The following is a 22,834-nucleotide window of genomic DNA, read 5'->3' on the forward strand; positions in this document are numbered from 1 at the left end:
AAGGTGTGAAGGTACCAAAGTCAGCCAGATTAGTCTGGATCTCAAATTTTAAACCCCAGGTCGTGACCTTACTCGCTTGCGTGAGGTTGCTTAAGATATTCCTCGGCTGAGTGTTAATGGCTTTGTGGCTACCTGTACCTTCTGTTGAGGAGTGTGTCATTGGGAAGAGCTGGGTCCCCCTACCAATTCCTAGTAACACAAAAAGCAGCTGCTTATGAATTTATAACAAAATATTTGTTACTGTCTTTTGAACAGGTGGTAACTAATACTTAATTGTAGTTGTACGAGGAAAAACATTTGACCGAGAAATTGTTAAAAAACATCTTAGTGTTTGAAAAGCCCAATAAATTACTGTCTTAATGTATATTCCTTATATATAACAACTGCTGTGACTTTTGACAGCTGTTTTTGAATAATTTTCAAGGTTAAATTTTTCCACTGCAGCAACGGTGCATGGCTGAATATTGCTTATTGAATAAATTATTTAACAGCGTTTTAAATCAATTGGCAGTTGATTTATCAGAGAAGAATTTTTTTCTGCTATCAGACCATATCTCTGCAGGACCGTATTAGTAAATATCTGTGCTCAGATCAGCATTTCTTTAGTACACCTTCTAGTGCATCATGAAACACATGATGAAGTATATTGTTTAGAAATTTTTTAATCAAAAAGAGACCTAAGCAAAAAAGATTTGTAATCTGTAGATAGAAATGTTGGCACAGGTTTGGTCACGGTAGCCAGAATACCAGATTAAGACTCCCATCTGAAAATGTACTTCACTCTAAAACAACTAGCTGAAACTAACTGGTCGTATGCAGTGTTTGTATGGTGATCCTGAATCTTTGCTTACAGTGCTTTAGTACCTTATTTTCTATACATGAGTAGGTTTTCAAATGTTCCCACCTGAAAATTGCACTTCCCAAATCTCATGCTTCTTTTAAAGGGTGAAAATAAAATACTAGTTATTCTTTCTTCATCTGGGTGGCAAATATATGGTCTAGTATGTACAATTCTTTTAAGTATGGGGGAAGGAGGGGTGTTTTGGCTATCGCGTAACACGTGGACTGCCTCAGTTAGACTCGTTCCAGCTTTCACTGTGAATTCAAGGCTTCCTGGTTCCTTGGCCCTTGAAATTTCTTGTGTATTTGCAATTTAAGTGTAAATTTGTACTGTTACTGTTTGTCTTATAGAATCAGACCCTTAGTTTTTATCAGGACTGAGCCAACTGATCCGGCATTCACAGAGCTCATTAATAGTGAATACTATGAAAACTAACAATGACTTTTCCCCTCTGCTTGTCTTAAAGCTGTGATTCGCAGTTCATCCTCACTATCTGGAATTTATTTTAAAAAGGTGAGATTCGAAGGTGTATCAGTCAGAATCAATATAAACTCCTAAGTTACGGTGCAGGCGCCATGGCAATGCCTGCACTTCTGCAGTGGAAATCAATAGCACCGGGGATTTTGGATGCACGTAGTACATCTCAGAAATGTGCCTTCCCTTTAAACATCCACCAAGCTGTAGTTTTCCTCAAAGATCATACGGTGTAATTACAAGGTTTACTTCTTTGTGTCGGTAGCAGCCATCCTTCCTTTAGTTTTGTCACGCTCCCGGGTAGGACACGGGATGTTTATGCGCCTGCATCCTTGTAGCTCGGTTTGGTTCCTGGGCTGTTCCTGGGCATCGCTGGCAGCCTCCCAGCAGCAGTGCTCCCTCCGAGCAGGGCCAGAACAGCCGGCTGGGCAAATGGTAGGAAACAGCTGGAAGTCGGTAAAGGCATCCCCATCCTCCTAGCCTCAGCTAGGATAATGTAGCTATTTCATCATGTGATCCTGTTATTAATTAAGTACATTATTTCATGTGTCTGTACATCTCCTTTTACTCCTTCCCACCTATGTAGTTATTATTTTAGTAGCACCTTAGAGGCCTAAAACGCAGCAGGCACCTCACTGTTTTAGGTACAGTTAATTAATTTTCTCTCTTCTTCAAGTGTGTGATGCTCATTAAACGTGCATTACCTAGCCCGTAGGAGCCCCTGCCTAGGATGCAAGACCCCACTGTGATGGGCAAGCCTATTTTCCTGGTTTTCTGCATTCTGAGTAGATGAGCTGTTACATGATGGCAAAGAACAGACTCAGTTTGGGTGCAAGCGTTTGGAGAGGCCTGTTAGACTGGGTGAGTCTGTGCGATCCCAGCTGTGGAACCCAGTGCCTTTACTCTGACAGGTCAGTCTGAAGAAATGGTTACCCTGGGTTGGTTTTGGTACCCTCCCTCCCACTGAGTAACTCTTGTCTTATTAGACCAACTGAAATGGCTGAGTGGCTGGAGTGCAAAATGCAACTCGACATCATGAAAGGGCTGGAAGTGTGTCCATGTGATTGAGCTGGTATTTTCCTCTCTCAGTCCCTGCTGTTTTATGCATTAATTTGACTCTGGAGATTCTGGAAGCTTTGCTTTGGCATTGGTTTTCATTAAGTGTTTTAATGTGTGAGCTGATGAAGATGACTCTTAGGAGGCTCCCAGTGGAAGGTTGAAAGTTTAAGTCTGACCTAGAAAGTACGGTGTCATGCACATACAGCATTGAGGAAAACATCTTTTGCTGATAAGTGACAGCCTAAGTGGTATTTCCATCAGAAGGGACAAGGTGGCAATTATTTTCCTTGTTTTAGATAATGTGACTGGTTCCTAATATATAACCACTGCTACCAGAAAAGCCAGGTTCATTTCTGGCAAGAAACAGCCAATTCATTGGCAAGGTTAAAAATTCTACTCTTGAATGTTCAATTCTGCTTGCAATGCCTCCTTCCTCCCCCTCCCACCACCCCCCCACCCCCAAATTCCTCGTAAATGCACTCAGAGAACATGACAAGGTATTTAAGCATTTTCAGATGTTCTTGGAGGGTATGGTCGCAACTGGAAATTCAAAGGCTCCACTGGAAAGAATGAATGTCACTCAAATTTCCCCCTTCTAGTCTGGGAAACTGTTTCCACTTTTCAGATATACCAAATGGATTTACTTGTACCTCTTTTTTTTTTTTTTTAATTTACTGCTACCCACAGTTGAACATCTGTGAGATGCATTTCACAGCATACTGCACAGTGGGTGAAGCTCCTCAGCGCTGTTGGAGGGACAGCAAGGCGTTCTTCTTCTATCGCTGTCTTTTCGCTGTCTTTGAAAGAATTTCTTGGTTCGCGTTAGTTCTCCTGCCGGTTGGCTCCTGCAGCCGTTCGGACCATGCTTCGTAGCGGGTGGCCTCCTTCAAGGCCTTCAGATGCCTGAACCTCTCTCTTTGCAGCAAGTGATGTTTTGTTAGAGGCCTTACAAAATGTCGGTTGCTAAGTCTCCTTTCTTGTGGCTCGACACTTAATTACCTATTTCTTTGTGTGAGTCACATCTACAAATTCCCACTGAAGTCAAAGCCTTGATAATGTACAATATTACATAATATGCAAGAAATTCCTGAGGGTCACCGCGTGGAAGAGCTTAGAGCTGAAGAGACCAAGGGTGAGCAGGGAAGATCCAGTGTACTGGAAGCAAACTGGGATTTGAGACAGTGAGAGAGGACATGAATGACCAGTGATCACTGTACTGAGAGCTTTAACTTCGCTTCTTCAGTCTACATATACAACTCTTCTATAATCTTGTTAAAGTCACTGTATTCTTTGAGGACCACCAGCTCATTTTATCAATGCCCTGCAAGACCTATGCTTATCCCAAATCAGGATCCACACAGGAGCCTGAGGGACCATAGTTCACTTATTTATTTATGCGTATTTCCTGCTGCAAATACGTGTGATAGACCGGCATTAAGTGGCATCGAGTAAAATGGTAAATGTTTCACTTCTGGATAAAGTCAGGGAAAATAAACCTATGTTTATGAAGTTGTTTTTGTTTACCTTTCTAGCAAAGATAAATATATTAATTTCTGCAAATTGCAGAAGCAGTAAATAAGGACAGAGGTAACCTTAAAAGGTCAGTATGTTTCAAATAATATTTGCTACATAATATCTACTTCCTCCTAATTGGAAGAGGAGGTATGGTTACTGCTATTTTCTTAACTATTTAAGCGAAAACATGCTTGGTTTTCATAAAGATATTATTGTCCTAATGATCAGAGTGCAGGCAGGAGTGTTTAGCATGTTTGTGTCCTGCACACATAATAGCTTAACCTCTGCTAAATATTTATGATTTCGCTAATGGGTGGCAGAGTGGTAATTCAAATACTGAACAACATACCTAGTTCAGAAGAACTGTTTACTAATGTTTCTTTTCTCAGAAGGATAAATAGGCTGATGTTTTTTGCAGTACTCAGTGGATGCTGTAGTGTTGAAACTGGCTCCAGCTACCGGTAGAAATGTCAGTTAAAATTTTGATGATTTTGGTTAAATCGTTGGTGTATTCTTACTCCTGTATGTCTCAATGATATGGTGATTGCCCTCCACTAGATCCATAATCCAACCCTTGATGACAGGCATGCGCATTTCTGGTCCCTGACTCTGCCTCTGGCAAAATGCATGAAAATTGCCGCTCCTGATAGCCTCTTTTCATCTGGCCTGTATTACTTCATTGACAGCTATGGAGCTGTGCCAGTTTGCATTAAAAACGTGGCCATGTATATACCCGTATTGATTTTTTGCTGCTTTCCGATTCGTTCCGTCTCTCTTATGCCCACCTCAGAGCTGGTTTTCACTCCTGGCTTGTTAGGTTGGCTGAAAAATAAAGCCGTGGAAGGCTGCCAGCCCGGGAAGTCGCAAGGCTGCTTTCAGCTTCTCCTGGTGCGCGCGCAAAGGTAGAGGAGGAAATAAGGGCCTTCCATAAAGCTCCCCCGGGAAAGCCTGCCACGTAAAGACGAAGCCACAGATTGAAATACTTGAAGTGCCCGAGGAGAACTGATGCACAAAAAAGGACTTGGTGCTGTTGAGAGCTTGGGATCACTTGTTAGTAGGCAGTGATGGAGATTATTTGTTTTTTTATCTTAAACTTCAGAGAAGATGCAAAGAAGGAAAAACAACAGATTGATTCACTGGCTGGGACGAGCTGAAACTGAGTTTGTTACTCTGTTCATGACCCAGTACAGATCTTTAGGTGTAGCTGCACCATTTATTTAACTGACAGTGGAGTCTGTGGGTTGAGTCGAAGGGGTACCAGGTCCTTGTGGACCTCCCAACGTTTGTAGGAACCAGGGACTCAATGACTCCTTGAAGTGCATATGCCCTAATTGGGCACCTTCTCATCAGGAAGACAAGTGCCAGCATAGATTTGCAAACTCCTTTTACATAGTTATCAAAGAGAATTTCCCGAGTGTGTTTCCCTGTTGACTCTTAATTTTAAAATCAAACAAAACGCCTTCAAAACAGTTACCCTTCATGAACAACACACAAACCCCCACCTCGTCAGACTGCCGTTGCTACAGAGCGCCAGGCCAGCTGCAGAAAGGCTTTTCAGTCTGCCAGCGATTGTATGCACCTTCCTCTTTTTTTATTCTTTCTGAAGCTGCTTGTTAATGAACCTCCTTGAAGAGACATGGAGGAGGATGAAAGGCCAGGGCACTGGGTGGAAAAGCAATGCAGATTGGAAAAGACAGAAAGTTTATTTAATTCTTTCTTTTCCTGATCTCAACTCCCTCAAGTTATCTTTAAAAGGATGTTTAAAGCTTACAGTTAAAACTTTTCTGCATTTAACCATAATAATTAAAAGCAGCTAAGGGAACATTGAGGTTTCAAGGGAAAGATTTCTCAGCTCATTTCAACCGCTGCTGGTCATGTGTTTGGGGATGGATGGGCTCTGGAGAAGAGTTCACAACTACCTTTTTGCCTTGAATTTTTACTATGTCTATTGTGCTCCAGTTTCATCTGTTAAGATTTAAGGTCTTAATCTTGGGCCTTTCGCTTGCCACCACCCTGGATTGCAGCGGGGGGTAAATGGGCACAAATGAATCACAGCAGCTCTGTGCTGAGCTGGGCTTGAGGAAGTGGTTTTATGACTGTGCCAGTTAAGCGAAAGCAAAGATGTAGGTTGAAAGGAGAAGGACCTGGGGATGTGGGAAAAGCAGAGGGATGGCAACAAGCTGGTTAGTTCCTTCGGAAGTGGCACTGCAGTTTGCCTGCTGCTGGCTGCTTGGGTCGGCATCCCGACGGGATGCTTCGCACTGACTGCTCCTAATGAGATCGTAAGCCCAGGAAGGCTGGTATCCTGCCTACGCCAGTGACTAATCCCAGCCTTTTCAAAAGGACATAAAAAACCTGTAATGAATCTACTGATTCTGTACAGGAAGGGAACTGCTGATGTGATGTTCTAAATACCACGATCTCAGTCGACATAATTCATGTTCCTTCGCAGCCGTGCCTCTCTGAGTGGATTGTTAAAGTACCTTAAATGCAGATGGAAACTGTTACAGGTGAACATCTCCAGCTTCCTTCCAGGACACACAGAGGTCACTGGTCTAATGGCTTATGGTCAAGCTGCGATTTTGAGATAGTAGTATCTAAAGAGCTCCATTAATTCCGGAATAATCTTAGACCCGAAGAAACAAGATGAGGGGTAAAAGTTAAAGTTGATTTCTAGATAATGGTCACTAGAATATGGCTTGTGCCTAGGGTAGGGGGTAGAGCTAGGAATAGCCTTATGTTTTGGGGCAGGAGGGAACACTGTATTCACAGCTTACTCTGTTCCTGCTGGTCCCCTAAGACAGGGCGCGGAGGTCGTCAGTGAGAGTGAGAGATTTTATTTCTTCTCCTGGCCATTGCTGCAGCTGGGGGTGGAGACAGGGGAGTGCTGCCAAGGCTGGGCTTCGAGGCAGGGAGGCCGTGGTGAGGGCTGAGGTGGATACGGATGGGTCAGTGTGGAAATTTCTCAGATGAACTGACCTTTAACCAGTGTCCTTAGCAGAACAAAGCTAAGCTCCAGCTTTGGGTGTTTTCTGGACTGTTACCTGAGGTCTCAGAATCATCTAAAATTGCCAGGGAAACCCGACTGTGTTTTTTGGGATCGTTCAGCGTGAAACTGCCTTTCCTGTAAACGACAACATCTCGTGGAATCTGAATACAGGATTCCTGTGCTGAATTTTCTATTTCAGTTCTCGGCTGGTATGAAACATGGTGTAATTCTTGTTACTGCAGCTTTGTGTATCAGTACCACTTATCTCAGTAGTCAGTATTTGGAAGTAAAATGTTAGTATGACAAATGCATTCTACTGATTTAAATACAGACAGGTAGATAGGTAACATATATGCCTTTTCTTTTGTTTCTCTGGGCAGGGAATGGTCATAGAAGAGCAGCAGTGTTGAGGCTGGCAGGGGCCTCGGGAGATCGTCCGCTCCAACGCCCAGCCCACAGCAGGGTCAGCAGAGCAGTTGGGTTGTGAATACGTCCGAAGATGGAGACTCCACAACCACACTGAACCACCTATTGATGGATGTGGTAAGGCTATAAACACAGTTAGATAAATTCATCCCTGTTGTAATTCCTCTGAAAACAATGAGGTTAAAGCTGGTAAGCATTGCTCTGAAGTGCTCTTTTTTTCTCGTCTGCATTGTTGATACCATGCCTTAATTGGTCGTACTATTAAAAACATGTTTTCAAGCAGCTAGAAGCAATTTCTCAAGCTTATAGACAATACAGGGAACCCTGTCCAAAAAAAAATTACAGGAACCAACAGGTTACTTGTAGGCTGTGCTACTGAGACGGCTTCAGGAGCTGAAAAGCCGTGCATGGAGACGTACGAATACGTGGCACGTTGTTGCTCTTCGGTCCTTCTGTTCAATTTTATGCTATTCTACGGCAATAAAACTGCAATTTAAAAATTATGCATTGATCTTTTCCACTAACGCACATTGTCCAAATCTGCTGAACTAACAGCAGTTGAGAGAGGACAGTCCTGTAGGTTCATCAGCCACTGAATCATGATGGTTAGTGTTTTTCAGGCACTTTGTCTTATATATGTTGCTTGTATTAGACTGCTACGAAGGCTATGTCTTCATTGCATGTTTAGCTTGCACAGGCACTTCCCTGGGCACAATTTATCACATAAATCACAGTTTATCCATAAACACAGCCTTCTCACCCGGAGTGAGCGGGCCCCGCAAAGGCTTGCTGACTGCAGGGCTGAGTGAGTTGTGTTTCAGTAGGGACACGGAGAAAACCCTTTAACTGCTGACTGCTTTCCACTGTCTTCCAGCTGTTCCCTCACCTTGTGCTCACGAGGACAGACACGTTTTTCCTCGCAGTCCCTGGGGCTGCCAGGCAGAGCCGGCATCAGCAAGGACGGAGCACGTGGCTGTGGCTTTGCCCCCGGCGCGGCCCTGCTGGGCTGGGCGCGGGCTGTGCCGGGAGGGCTCCCGGGCCGGGCGGGGCAGCAGCAGGGCGCAGGACCTCCTTGCCTGCTGCGCCAAGTCGTGTCTCTTACCACAGCGCAGACGCGTGTGAAGCACGTGGCTGAAACCAGCTCCGTGCTGGTCTCCTCGCCTGCTCTGGACAGGCTACTGGTTCCCGCTTGCCCCCTTTCTGGTTAAACTGGTCTGCTCTCATAGGCCCGCCCTTGCAGGTGGCAGCAGGTTCAAAACAGTTTGTGCAGCTCTTCCAGTGTCTCTCACGTTTTCTTTCGTGCATCTCCTGTGTACAAATCGCTGATCCACAGGCTGGGGAGCAGAGCTGTTGCCCCTTTCCCTGTCCAGTTACCTCGATGTTTGCCGTGGCTGGAAGTGGGTCGTTCATTTTGCAAGTCCCCCCAGAGCAGAAATAGTGACTCACGGGTTGCAAGGAGGCCGCCGGGGTCAGCTCCCAGCAGCTCGGCTGAAGTCAGTCTCCCGAAACAGTGGGCAGAAAAATGTCATCTAAAACAGAAGCTTTCTTTGCAGGGTCCCCAGGCCTGTTATACTGCCTGTGTATTTGTACTGTAAAATACTTCAGGCAGGGATTACCTCTCCCTGCTATGCTGTACTCAGCACCACACATACTGCTGTCTTTTCATACAATAATTAATAATAAATCTTCCAATAATCTGGTTACAGCATAGTCTTCAGGCTGTTACTTCCACTATGTGTTAGATGAAACAAACTAACAGATGATTCTGAGGTCCTGAAGCAGTGCTAGCTATTCAGGGCTTTTCATTCACTTTGATATTGAAAGATTTAGCAGGAAATCTGGATTATATGGCAGAATGTGTGTCTGTGGCTGCAGTAGGGTCTGCTTTTGCTGTTATGCTGGAGTAACCGAGGGAAAACTTTTCTGAAGTTACAAGACTTAATATAATCTCCTTAAGGCAGAAATCTTCTAACACAGCTATGTGTCATCACACATGCAGTGAGACTAAATGAATGCTAATGCTTAGCCCTTCGCGGTTACTTCATGCAGAGAATAGGTCTTATAAGCTGCCTAAACTGCACCTCATTAATCAGCAGTATTAGCCTTATATTAGATATAAGTGACAAAAGGCCTTTTCTGGGCCTCCGCAGAATGTTTAATTTTCCCTTCCATGAAGTGGCTGGCCACCATACGTTACACATGCATTTACCATAAAATCTCGGCTTGGTACAAGAGCGGGCAGCTCTGCACCTGGGTTCGCCGCCGGCCCTGCTGCGGCACCCCGGCACCCGGAGGGTTCGCGGTTTAGCGCCCAGCCGATGCAGCAGCCGGCGCAGGCTCTTCTCCTCCTTGCTGCCATTCTCACACAGGCCAAACTGCTTCATGGGGAAAAACTGGGCAGTCTGAGGATAGGTCTTGGTTGGAAACAGTGCACACTTTGCATTTGCACCTCATTTGCAGGGATTGCCTTGGGTGATTTTTTTGGTGGGAGAAAGCAAATGTGTATTTGGCTGGCTAGAAATACAACTTATGCTTGAGTTGTGTTGTAAAGCCTTCTGATCCCTTCCCTGTGTATATGTGTCAGTGTGTATACATATGGACAGAGAGAAAAAGACAGAAGGAAGCTGGCTGTATGCAGGACGTGAGTGTAAAGCCGCTGCCCAGGTATATACACTGTTTGTGATTTAGTAAAATGCTATAACTGGAGGGAGGGTAAGGAGAGGGTATGTCCTATTTCCAAAGCTTGGAGTGCTATTTGTATTTGCTGTTTAATTCCAAATGAGGGCAGGAGCACTTAAAGGAATACTATAAAGGTACATTTTCTCTTTTTATTTAGAAACATAACATCTGAGAAGCATTTATTAGCAAAACATCAACTCTATTTGCACATTTCTAAACAGAATATTAGAGCAACTGAGTTTTAATTTTCATGTCTGTAATTCGTTAATATAATTACTGTGGAATAGAGTTAGGTGCTTTCAGATCTTTCAGTGTTAATTAAAAAGCTAATAATTTGGAAAGCTATAAATATCCTAGTAGGGGGGACTAGTGCTCCAGGCAGTTAATCCTTTATTTGCTGCTTCCTAGAGATCCTTTTACCAGCAGGCCGGGCTTTGTGCTGCGTATCGCGATACGTGGCTCTGCTCCTTACTGCCTGCTAGGTATTAGCAGCCCCTGCAAGTGGCACAGGATCTGGTTCCCTAGCACAAATCGGCATGTTTGCAGCTAAACGCAAGCAGAAAGGAGGAGAGATGGCACCATGTCAGCCCAGTAAGCTCCCCAGCCCCAGCTAGGCCCGCCGGCCTGCCTGTGCCCCGGGTGAAACGCCTCCGTTCTGGCTCCTTCTGAAGAGTGCGTCCGGCTGGCCATCGAGGGGTTCGAAGCTTGTTACGTAGGAAGCACGAGGAGCTGCCTGAGCTGTTGGCAGCTGCGGCAGAAGGGCAGGGGTGTGTGTTTGTCAGAGGATGACGGAGCCCCGGGGGTCATAAAAACACTCCCCCCAAGTAATTTGGTGTTACTTTTAGAAATCTCTGATCCCACTGAATGCAATTTCAGTGACCATTTTCAGTGGATATTTTGGAACGTCCCATTAAACAGAGGTCCCTCTACGGCGTCTGCAGGCCGCGGCGAGCCCTGGCCCCGCTGTGAGCAGGCTGCCGGGGAGGCCGAGGCGGCGACTCCTGCGCTCGGCGCCAGCCAGGCTGGGCAGTGCCTTCCATCAGCCTTGGGTAGGAACGGTCGAGCTCTTTACGTTTCCAAATCTGGGGGAAATTTTCACAAGTCAGCATTAGCAAAGGAAAGCCGGCGTTCATGGCTTTCTGCTAGAAGCTGCTGCCGGGAGTGTCCTGGAGCAGCTCCCTGCGGCGGCCGCCCGGCTCGTGCAGGCCGGAGCCGGGCGTTGGAGGGCCGGCGGGTGCCGCTGCGCTGGAGCAGGGCAGCGTGCGGGAGGCTCCTCGCAGCTGGTGAGGAAAACAGTCCGTGGTCCTGGTGCGCGGACTCGCCGTAGGATCACTCACGCCAGGGTCTTGCCCAAACTGCTTAACTTCTGGTAAGCTAGAATATGAAACAGGTTTTTTCCACACAATATTTACTCTTTAGTCAATGGAAATGGAAGAAAGATTTTATTTAAATGCAGTGAGCCTGTTTCTGAGTTAACCTTACGTGGATATAGTCTGGTTTTAATAGAGTTACTCCTGATTTATATTGGTAGGGGAGAAAAATGCTGTGCATTGGAGGTGCTGCGTTCCCAAGACGATTAGTTTAAACGTTCTGAAATAAGACATCTATCTTAACAGAAAATGGACTTCAGTAATGTAAACGAAGCACAAACAAACGAGAACGTGCTGCCTCACGGGAGGAAACGCTTTATTTTAAATTCTAATCAAATGGCAGCATGCCGGATACCACACACAGCTGGGTGCACGTGCACACGCCCAGCTGGGTGCACACGCACAGCTGGGTGCACATGCCACGTGGTGGCTGCAGTTGAGACATTTAAAAATAGGCAACAGGACAAACCCTGCAACTGTGAACTGACGTTCCCTCTTACTGAAGGAGGTGCTTGGCAGCGTACCTTAGCGTTGCTTTTACACCTGGGTGTTTGCTTTATGGAAATCATTAATTCTCCGCAGCATTTTTGAAGATGAGCTTGACGAGCCTCGTCAAAGGCCCTCCCTCAGAGGCAGCACTGCTTTCTGCAGTCAGTTCAGATTGGTCAATGTCTGTCAAACTGGAGTTGCGTCTGAAGGCTGCGTTGTGAGTAATGGGTTTCCTCTGCTGTTTACGCGGGGACAGGGCGGTGCAGCGGTGCTGGCCGCAGTTTATTGCTGCCTGATGCACGAGGCGGTTTTGCAAGCAGATACATAAACACAAAGGGGGGATGGAGGAAAAAACAAGAAAGCAATTACTGTTATTGTCCAATATACACCTGTTAGGAACAATGTGGAAAACTTTTAAACACCCCTGTGTGCGAATATTTAGGATTGTGGCACTGAAATGAGTTATTTACAGCACGTTTGGCAGCAAACATGGCAGCTTTGTTGTGAGTCTCCTCCTCCTTCCCTCGGACTTAGCTGTAGCTACCGCGCTGCCGTTACAAGACATGGGCAATCCCAACAGGCGCCCTTGAAAATTTAGGGTCATATCCTAAGAAAAGCTATGTTCTTTCATTTCTCATTGGTTTAAGAAGATTTTAGGTGCTTAAGTGTGTTTGTAAGCCTGCCCGGCAGAGCCCGTGAGATGCAGGTAGGTAGTGAGTGAGAGCTGGCAGAGGGCTAGAAGGCACCCACCTCTCCTTGCTTTTTAACAGGCATCAGGCGAATGCTTGGCTTAGGTATCTGCTGATAAATCCTGCTAGGCTCCTCTCTGTACCCTCTAGATGTTAAATACCGCTGTTATTTTGGCTGTGGTCACTAACAGGCAATGTCGAACACCTCTCAGGGCTGGGTCCTTTCAGGCTGACGGTGCCTTTCTCGGGGAGAAGCCCTTGCTGCTCCGGCGGGGCCTCGTCCAGGGCAGCTCCTTCCCCGGCTGATGCCTACAGCAGCGTGACTCCGGGCGAGAGTAATTGCTCATCCGTGGGAGGCCTCAGAGTTTACAGTAACCAGAGTAAATTATCACTCGAGGTGAGGTGAGGTGTCGGACTCTGGCTCTTTATCAATAGGCAGGTTCTTGCTTTCGAGCTTGGCAACCATGTGGCTGTGACCTACCACTGAATTGACCGTATGGCAGTGCCACCACGTCAGAGCAGCTCCTTGGCTTTGAGACTCTCATGCAGCTTCGAAGAGTTTGTTCCTCTTTCTTTGAAGCTCCCAGACTCTGTGCTGGAGCGAAGGCGGTGATGGCTTTCCTGGGTGAGCTGTCACGGCGAGCGCGAGGAGGTGCAGCGCTGTGCAAGCCGGAGCTCGGCATTGCCTGTCTGAATGTGAAACTTCGTGTCAAAATCTGGGTTTTCCGGAGAGGCTGGCTGAATGCGGACACCTCGTCTGTGTGTGAATCGTTTGTTAGTTCTGGAAAAAGCTAACTAGTGAGCACTGCCTTGGTGCAGGGGTCAGAGAAACATTTCATAAAAGAGATGGAAAGGGACTTGACAGCCATTACACTGCAGGATGCCAAAGCTGCTCCTCAAAGGTATTTCCCTTATAGCAGGTGATTTGTGCTAAATATCTAGTCTATTTTTAGAAGCTGATTTGACTTACCACCTAACACCCTGTATTACATTAGTGCACTTACAAGCCTCTACTTCATGTAAGGTTATTTTAATACTGAGCACATATACGCCGCTTTATGAAAATTAAGTCTTGATAAGGCCATGAGAGATACCTAAATATTTTTCTGTTCTTTATATAAAATGGGTAGAGAGATGAGGTAACTCCTGAGGCAGAGGTAAGCTCAGAGCGCAGCACGACTCGCTCCCAGTACCTCCGGAGCAAAATCCACGTCTCCAGCCCTGGTGGCTGCTCCCGACTGGGAAGCAAGGAGAGAGCGCTGCAAGCTCGTGGTCAGATCCCACTAGTTTTTTGTGACTATTCATCCTCAAATGTTACGTCCTAGTGGAGTAGTGAGTAAGACGAAATGCTTAGCAGGAGGAATTAACTGAAATAGGAAGATTTGTAACCCACCAAAGACATTTCTAAACTGCACCTGGCGGGCAGGGTATCTGGCAGTGCTTCAGCCCTTCTGCAGGTTGGAACTACTGCTAATACATTTAAATAGTTTTAGTCCACGGTAGGAATGTGTTAATTCAAGATCATCTTAATATTGTACACCAGTGCATGAGGATTGATAGTCCTCGTACTCTTTTATCTAAACACAGAAGGGCGGCATATGCTGTTCATAAAGCACCGAGATCAATCATTGTAATGGCAAGCAGCTTCCTGGGAAGCAAGCGCCTACTTTGAAGACCAGGAGAGGATAACAGCCTTCAACAGTTTTTTTTTTTTAATTATTACCTGTCTCAGTTTTCAAATTTCAGCATCTAAAGTTAGTCACTTAAAATCCATTCGTGAGCACGTAAATAAGTAGTGTGATTTTCAGTACTGCAAAGCCTTGTTTTTCCCGTGATTTCAAAGAGCAGAAGGTTGTCCACCACTTCGGGCAGGAAGACCCAGAAAGGTGGGGGGGGGTCTGGCTTTGAAATTGTTTGCCTCACGTTATTGCAGCCTTGGCATCTAACTGCAAGGAAGGTGGTTCAGAATTGTAGATGCTGGTAACTTAAAAAAAAAAAAAAAACCCTTACGCCTGCCCGGCTCTAAGAGTCAGATCAGATTTTAATTAACACTTGTTAAGTCCTCTGAAATGTTAAGGCTTAAAACAATTGTGTGACTGCACAGATCTGTATTTTTTTTTGTTAATGAACGCCTTGTGTGGTGGATCTTGGAGCATTTAAGTACAAGTCTGTTTACACGTTCAGTCAGTTGAGGATAGAAAGATTTAGTAATTAGAAAGAGTTTGTTACTAAAAGCTTCTCCATGAATTAAACATTAACAGGATGTTTCTAACTATGAAATGAATTAGACCCAACTAAACTGTTGTGTGAATGAGCAGCATTCACTCTCTGATTTTCAGATTAGTTACATTAATTCTAAATACTGCTTTCTGCCAGCAAGAGACTAGTAAAGACATAAAAATTGACTGTGCCCCGTTAAAACATTGAGAAAAAAAGTATACTGCTTTCATTTTTTTTTCTGGTGACTCGTTGTAATCAGCAACTTTTGTTGAGTTTGCTGGAATTTATCCTCTTTTAACACGACACTAATAGTTATCTTATTTTGTTTTTTATTACTTCATCAGATGAATGAAAGTTGTTTCCATTGCTTGGAGAAGCACAGTTTAGCTCTGTGAGAAATGTATGGAGTTGGCAGTGGTCCCGTTCCTCTGCAGAGCCTCGTGCAAGTTCTCTAGGCCCCGCGGTACCGTAGCGCCCATCTGTGCTTCTGTGCTTGAAGAACAGCAGTTGTTTCCCTTCTCAAGGCCCTTTCTGAAAAACAACAACAGAGATGAGAAAAAAACAAAGCAAAAACCAAATTGTGGCCGGGATCCAGGTCCTGCGGGGAGCTTGTGCGGGCAGATCTGTGCAGCCGTAGAGCTCCCGCGAAGTGTGAGGTACAAACCGTTGTTTGCCCTCACGCTTAGTCTTAATGCTCTGTGGGTTTTGGTACAAAGACCAATTTGTCTGTATTAACGGTGAGTGTTGCAACCGCAGCTTTTTGCACAGAGGGCAAGCTGACGGTTAGCTTGGAAGCAGTAGAAAAGCAACAGCAGAAATGTGGGACTTTTCTTTTTTTGCTTTTACATCCTGTAATACTAAAGCCTCTTGTTTTAACACCCTGTGCATTGTATCTTTGCTGCTGCACGTTGCGTTTATTCTCTGATATCTTATAGCAAGATTGCATATCCTTTACTTTCTTCCTTAATATGGTGGTGTTTTAAAAAATACAGACAAAAAGCCTCATGTATGCTTGCAAATTATTTGAAGAATGTTTGAATAAGTTACAAGGTTTTAAGCTTTTGCATAGCATGTGTTTGAGCTTATTTTGGGGGTTTCTTTGCAGATAAACAAAAGCTTTAAAGACTGGAAAAAGACTCTTCCCCTGTCTTCCCTGGAGACACTGTCCTCTTCCTTCCCTTTCCTTTCCACTTCTTAAGTAACTTGTTAAAACCCCAGCTAAAAACTCACTGAAGAAAAATTGTCTCTTTCTGGTAATATTTAGGACTGTTTGGCACAACTGAGTCCTGATTTTGACTTAAGGCCTTGAGATGCTGCTTTAATGATGGCCAATAAATAACCATCCCTAAAAGATACCTTTGGGCACGAATCTTGATTAAACCCCAGCCTTTGGGTCGGTGACAAAATTTCTTTTTGACAATTCTTCAGTTATAATCCAGTGCAAACTTTTGACGTTTTACGGGACGTTTGTCCCCTAGAGCGGTAAGTTTGGCCCTTTCCGACCAGCCACACTCTTCCCTCCTCCGGGAGACCTCAGGGAAACTGGAACATTGAGGCAGTAATTTCATATTTATTTGCTTCTTGGGTTTTGAAAAACAGAAGAAATGAATGTCTAAACAGCCTCTTCCTCTGAGTCCTGATTAAAGGAGGCGCTTGCTGGGAGAGCCGGAGGAGGGCTTTGGTCCCTGTGCGAGCCTGGGTCGGCGTGGGTGCCGGGTGCCGGGTCCCAGGGCCAGCCCCCTCCTCGGGCCTCGGATCGGGGCTGTGGCTGCTCATATATTCCACACTTAAGTCAAGGACATACGTACCTATTTAAAGTAACATTCATACTGGCATGCTTGTAATTTGGGAAGAGGATTTTGCACTTCCATTTTAATTTACTGTTTAATTGATCACTGTGTTGGTTTCATCTCTGATTTTTCCCATCTGTGTTTGATGATAAAAGCTTGTCGCTAATGCCTGACTATCAAAAGCATTAATATTTGTCAGAGTTTAGAACATGCAATCTCAAACTAACATGAAGTACAATTTTTCTTTATGTTATATATATATTCTTTATAAATGATACACCTGTATAAGTTTTATTTCTCTTGTGTACAAAATCACAACTGATTACTGCTGCAATTAGATATCAGCATGATGAGGAAGCAGCCAGACACTCCGGGAGTGACTTAAGGGGTAGTAATTCACAAGCAGAGTATTAAGCTGAAGGCCGAGAGCTGTTAAATGCAGCAAGTGTGAATTACTCCACTATAATTCACAGGCTTGGGTGTCTTACTGGAATTATAAAGTAGCCCTATGCAAATAATTTTTTAAAGATGCAAGGACAAATGATCAGGCACAACTGGGGCTATGCCTCAAATAAGGATCCTAAAGTCTTAAACAGCAGCAAAGCATTGCGTCAAGAAAGTAAAGGGAAAAAAGGCTGGCTTATTTTAAACTTGTTATAATAATCAAATACAAGTCCATTTGAAATGTTTGTTTCTGGCTCGCCTGCTCTGTCAGTTAGCCACTGGATTTGCCTGTCGCTGTCTCTGCAGAGCTCCCCTGTTCGGTTGTTCTCTTACTGGAGTCTCTTTCTGGCGTGTAGACAGCTGAAGGCCCTATAAAAATGGGATTTTGATCATCCGTGTTCGAGGAGCTTTGTCACAAGGATTAGTCCATTTTATAAATGACTGGAGTGATGCATGGTATCACCATTTTCTGAAGTATTCTCTGATTTTGAGTACCTAACTTTAATACTGTGCTGAATTTTTACCCCTAATGATGCTGACCTCACTGAGGTCTTGCAGGTACCTTGTAGCCTCTGAAAATCAGATTGCTGCATTTCCCAGGGCTTAGGATGTTAAATCTGTAGGTTAATGATGAATCAGCATATCATTATATAAATGCCCTGAAAATTGAAGCCATCCCACTAAAACAAAATAGACTGATCTAAGCGCGTTCTTCCTGGTAGGGAAGTACTCAAATTTCAGCAGACAGAGTCTCAGTAGAGAGTGCTTATTGGTTTAAGGAAGGAAAATCGGTGAGCACTATCTGTGAAAGAGGGGTGGGATGTCGACTGAGCTCCTGAAGACGTGAGTCAGCATCAGGGTGTGTGGCTGGGCCCCCAAAACAGAGAACCCTGATGCTGTCAAATGCTTCCCTGAAAATGGTCAAAAAATTATCCCAGATCAATAGCATTATGTCTGAGCTTATATTTAGTAAGTTATGCCATTGATGGTTTGCACATTTTGTAAAGAAACCAGCATTTAACACTGGTATGTTTTTGTTTTCTTATCCTATGGTCCTACTTTGAGAAATGCTAACCTCTTTGGCTCCTTCTTAGGTCAGTGTTTGAACTATAGATATGTTATTTACCGAGTGTATTATCATAGGTCATAACTTTTATATATTTGTAATATGTACTGACAGCATTTGGAAGTCCACAGTTTTTCTTTAGTATTTATTTAGGCTGAAAAGTTGTGTTGTAAGAGTTTTAGAAAATTAATCTACATCTAATTGAAATTCCTTGGCAAACCTCAGTCAGTCAAGGTGCCTTTAAAAAGCCATCTTTCTCTGAGCAAGGCTTGAATAAGCCTAGTACCACCCCAAAAATTATAGATTTGTGTTAAGGTTATTTGAGGCTATTTCAATACTTGCATAAAATTGGTTCATCTGCTGTTACAAAGATACCACTAATTAAAACTAAGATGAGCGACTGCTTACAGAGCGTGGTGAGTGTGATTGCAGAGCTACCGAAGTGCACGTTACAGAGTGTGTGTCCTCAAGGAGCATCAGAGGGATAAAAGTTGTTAAGCTATCTAGGGGCGAATATCAAATTCCTCAAGCAAAAGCTTGACTGAACTCTGATGCCCGTCTGAGATTCTAAAAAGGTCTCCAAACATTAAACGGAGAAGTCAGTTTGCCACGAGGATTGATTTCATTACATCCCTCTAGCCCATTCGTGGGATATGGCTTCAGCCTGCTACTCCAGGGTGTTTTGACCTCTGGATTTGACAAAAGGATTTCAGCTAGGAGTCGTACTAAGAGCAATGTTGCCATGGAAAGCTGAACAACCCCTTAAAATCACAGCTTTGCTCTGCTCTATATCCGTGATGCTCTATATTTCTTCAAGCTTATCTCAAAGTGTGCATGGCAGCCTTTATCTCCAAAATATAACCAGCAAGTTGCTCCCATTTTACTACTGTGCATCCTCCATCAGGCTGGCATTTTCAGACGGAGACCCAAGAACAAGATCTCTCTATAACAGTGATGTTTCTCCATGCAAAAATGATTTGAATTACCTTTGAAGCACGTTCAAAGGCATAAGAATTTAGTCAAGCACATGTAGCTAGAAGAACAACAGTTGTGGTGGCTATGTCCCTGGACAGAGATGTGAATGTTGATTGCTGTCCTTCGAGAAGTTACAGCACATGTTAATTGGTGTTTTGGCTCCAAAAGAGGGGTGGTGAATAAGGACATCAAAGATTGTCCTTATTGTTAAGTTTTAGTGATCTTAGATGCTCTGAATTTGTCATTTGAAGTCAGACCAGTCAAAAGGCAAGAACAAATGGAGATAATTATTTACCTTTTTAAATAAACCTTCTGAATTAGGGTGGTTTTTTTATTATTATTATTTTTTTTACTTCAAGCCTACATAAATTTGCTAGTATTTCTGCAAAAATTCTTCCGATGGTTATCATGGTATTTGAGTATTTTTGTAAATAACAGTCTTCATTACTGAATGTCTGAATCTACCTGTCACGGTGAACCAAATCTCTTCACATACATCAAGCTGTTAAAAAGATTTTCTTGTAACCAGGACTTTGAAATTCTCTATTCAGGAATCTAGATGACTGAAGAGCATTACAGAAATGGATTAAAAATATCATCAACTGTTCCAGTTAACGATACCAAATTTTTCCTCATCAGTGCAGGTATAACCACTGCACTCACACCGCAACTCTGTTTTTCATTCATTTTCTATTAAGCCCATTTTTCTTCAAGTGGGTTTCAAGGTATGCAAAGCCTTTCAGAATAATTCAAAATGTATGTTCAAAGTAATTGAAAACGTGTTGTTTTCTGCATTTTTTGTGGTCATTGCAGGACAAAAATGCTCCGTTGAATCCCTGCACTTGTATCGCTGCTGTAAATTCTTGTGTCAGTCCCATTAGCTTAACGTAATGTGACTGATCTAATTAGACATGATGTGTCGCAGCAGCCACACGCCAGCCTGCAAACTCACATAGGCCTTTTCAGGTGATGGCAGCTTTATATGTTCCTTGAACCCATGGCAGCTGATCAAAAACGCATGTATTTTTAATTTTAAAGCCACACTCCCTTTAAAGCCCTCTGGGTGGGGCCACCCAGGCCATTGTGAGGTGGAGCCGGGCCTAGGGCAGCTGGGCTGAGTCCCTGCTGTGCCCGGAGACCCCCCACGGTGAGCTCTGGCCCTGCCTGCCTTGCCCCCAGCCGGGAGGGCCCCTCCGTCCCAGCAGCTGTGGCCACAACCCAGGGACCGCATGGCTGGGGAGTTTGGGCACATCCAGGTGGGCACTTACCTGGAGATCAAGCGCAGCGATGGGCGCATCCACCCAGCGATGGTGACAGAGCTCCATGGAAACACCTCCAGCATCACCGTGGAGTGGATTGAGAAAGGGGCCAACAAGGGCAAGAAGGTGGATCTCCAGCTCGCCTTTGCCCTCAACCCACATCTGGCCCCAGGGAGCATGCCTGTGACCAGCGTTGAGGCCCTACCATCGGCCAAAGGGGACCAGAGCCTGGTGAGTGAAGTGCTGCCGCAGCCCGTGAAGGTGGAGAAGCCATCTGGGGATGGCAGGGACCCCATGGCTCGCCGACCTGGCTCAGGGTACTATAACCGCAGGTGGACATCACCATGTGTGCGGCAGGTGGAAAGGCTGCAGGAACAGCGGGAACGCCGTCGGCTGGAGATGCGGGAGCGACGAGTCCAGCAGGCCACCGTGTCGCTCCATCCCAGGGCCAATGTGATGGACATGATCCAGGAGTACCGCAGCCACCTGGACTGTGAGGCTGTGCTGGCCACCAAGCCCAGCCGGCCCCATCGCATCTGCGTGTGTGTCCGGAAGCGGCCGCAGAACCAATATGAGGCTGAGCTCAAGGACTTCGATGTAGTGACTGTGCCCTGCCAGGACGTGGTGATGGTGCATGAAGCCAAGCAGAAGCTAGACCTCACTCGATACCTGAAGAACCAGATCTTCCGCTTTGACAGTGCTTTTGATGACCATGCCACCAATGAGCTGGTGTACAAGCACACTGCCCAGCCCCTGGTGGAGACCGTCTTCCAGGGGGGCATGGCCACTTGCTTCGCCTATGGCCAGACAGGCAGTGGCAAGACATACACCATGGGGGGAGACTTGTCCATCAAGAACCCAGAGTGCTCCAAAGGGATCTACATCCTGGTAGCTGAGGATGTCTTCAGCAGGCTGCAGGACCCTGACTGCCAGAAGCTAGAGCTTCGGGTCTACGGGGCCTTCTTTGAGATTTATGGGGGCAAAGTGTTTGACCTGCTGAACTGGAAGAAGCAGCTGAGGGTGCTAGAAGATGGTAAACAACAGATTCAGGTGGTGGGGCTCCAGGAGCAAGAGGTCACTTGTGTAGAAGATGTCATCAAGCTGATTGAAACTGGTAGCAAGTGTCGTATGTCAGGCCAGACATCCGCCAACACTCACTCTTCCCGGAGCCACGCCATCTTCCAGATCATACTCAAGAAGAACGGGCGTTTGTATGGCAAGTTTTCCCTGATCGATTTGGCTGGGAATGAAAGAGGAGCTGACATCTGCGCTGCAAACAGGCAAACGAGGCTGGAGGGGGCTGATATTAATAAAAGCCTCTTGGCCCTGAAGGAGTGTATCAGGGCGTTGGGGCGTAACAAAGCCCACACCCCATTCAGAGCCAGCAAACTCACCCAGGTGTTGAGGGACTCGTTCATAGGGGAGAACTCCTCTACCTGCATGATTGCCACCGTCTCTCCAGGGATGAGGTCCTGTGAGCACACCCTCAACACCCTGCGCTATGCTAACCGCGTGAAGGAGCTGGGGGTGAACCTGAGTTCCCTTGGACAACCCTGTCAGGAGGTGTCCAGGGTCGTGTATCGCTCGAAGGATGTGAAGAAACCCTGGACTGTGCAGAACTTGCCCAGGACAACTGAGCTGCAGCTGTTGGGTGTACAGGGAGAGGAGGAAGTCACCCCCCAGCTATTTACTTTCAGTGCCAGGGTGAAAACCCAGAAGAAGAGAAAAGAGATGGATAAGAGGACACTTATAGAGGAGCATCAGGAGTCTCTGCGATGGTTGAAAGTGTTCTTAGAAGTGGCTGAAGAAATAGACTACGATGTAGATTTTTACGCTGCACAGTTTGAAGCGGTCCTGGGACAAAAGATTGACATCCTGACCGAGATTCAGGAAAAAGTCAGATCTTTCCGGTCGGTTCTTTGCAAGGAAGATCAGGGCGGCAGCCAGATGAGCGCGAAGAGATCCCGTGCGCTGTAAGCTGTGCCGGGACCCGTCCTCTGAAACTGCTGTAAGATGAGAGCTGTTACAGTGCCGCTGCTTTAACTGCCCAGTAACTTGGATGCTTAAAAAATTCTTAAACATGTCAGCAGGGAAATCCTGGTGGTTTTTCTTGAAAGTAGTGGCTCGGACTTGTAGGAGAATACTCCTGTGGTGTTTCCAGATATTTTTCATTGTAAAAAGTAGAACCTTCATTTGCAAGGATCAGGTCTGTAGGAAAGGGCAAGGACTTACAGAAAATTTATCTTACCTCATCTGTGCAGGCTTCCCCTCATCCCTCTAAAATATTTTATATATATACATGTGTATATGTACACACACACACATATATATGTACCTGTTTAGATGCAGCCTGTTCTCAGGATTCTGCCAAACTTCACCAGGATGCAGACAGACTCCCTGGGACATAGGCATTTGGAGTGATTTTAAAAGGTGTTAATGCGAAGCACGGCCATTTTTGAGCATGATGCTTTGGGGAAATGAGAGTTATTTTGCCATGGCATAAGCAGTGGCTTTTCTTGTAGCATCTGCTCACTCTCCTTTTTTCTCTC

General features: G+C 45.3%; 1 protein-coding gene and 1 long non-coding RNA gene across 2 annotated transcripts in view; both read left to right on the forward strand.

Moving 5' to 3' along the window:
• The window catches only part of LOC135330261 (uncharacterized), a 342,066-nt gene that overhangs the window by 98,050 nt on the left and 221,182 nt on the right, over positions 1-22,834 (forward strand). Inside the window, exon 3 of the long non-coding RNA XR_010392159.1 lies at positions 7,259-7,421. This is a non-coding gene — a long non-coding RNA (uncharacterized LOC135330261). The remainder of the gene's footprint in view (positions 1-7,258; positions 7,422-22,834) is intronic.
• Positions 20,256-22,262, forward strand: KIF2B (kinesin family member 2B). The gene is made up of 2 exons (XM_064522951.1): positions 20,256-21,848; positions 21,903-22,262. Exons 1-2 carry the CDS (start codon positions 20,256-20,258, stop codon positions 22,260-22,262), a joined length of 1,953 nt encoding a protein of 650 aa, XP_064379021.1.

The sequence above is a fragment of the Dromaius novaehollandiae genome, chromosome 18 (assembly GCF_036370855.1).
Source record: "Dromaius novaehollandiae isolate bDroNov1 chromosome 18, bDroNov1.hap1, whole genome shotgun sequence".
Lineage (NCBI taxonomy): Eukaryota > Metazoa > Chordata > Aves > Casuariiformes > Dromaiidae > Dromaius > Dromaius novaehollandiae.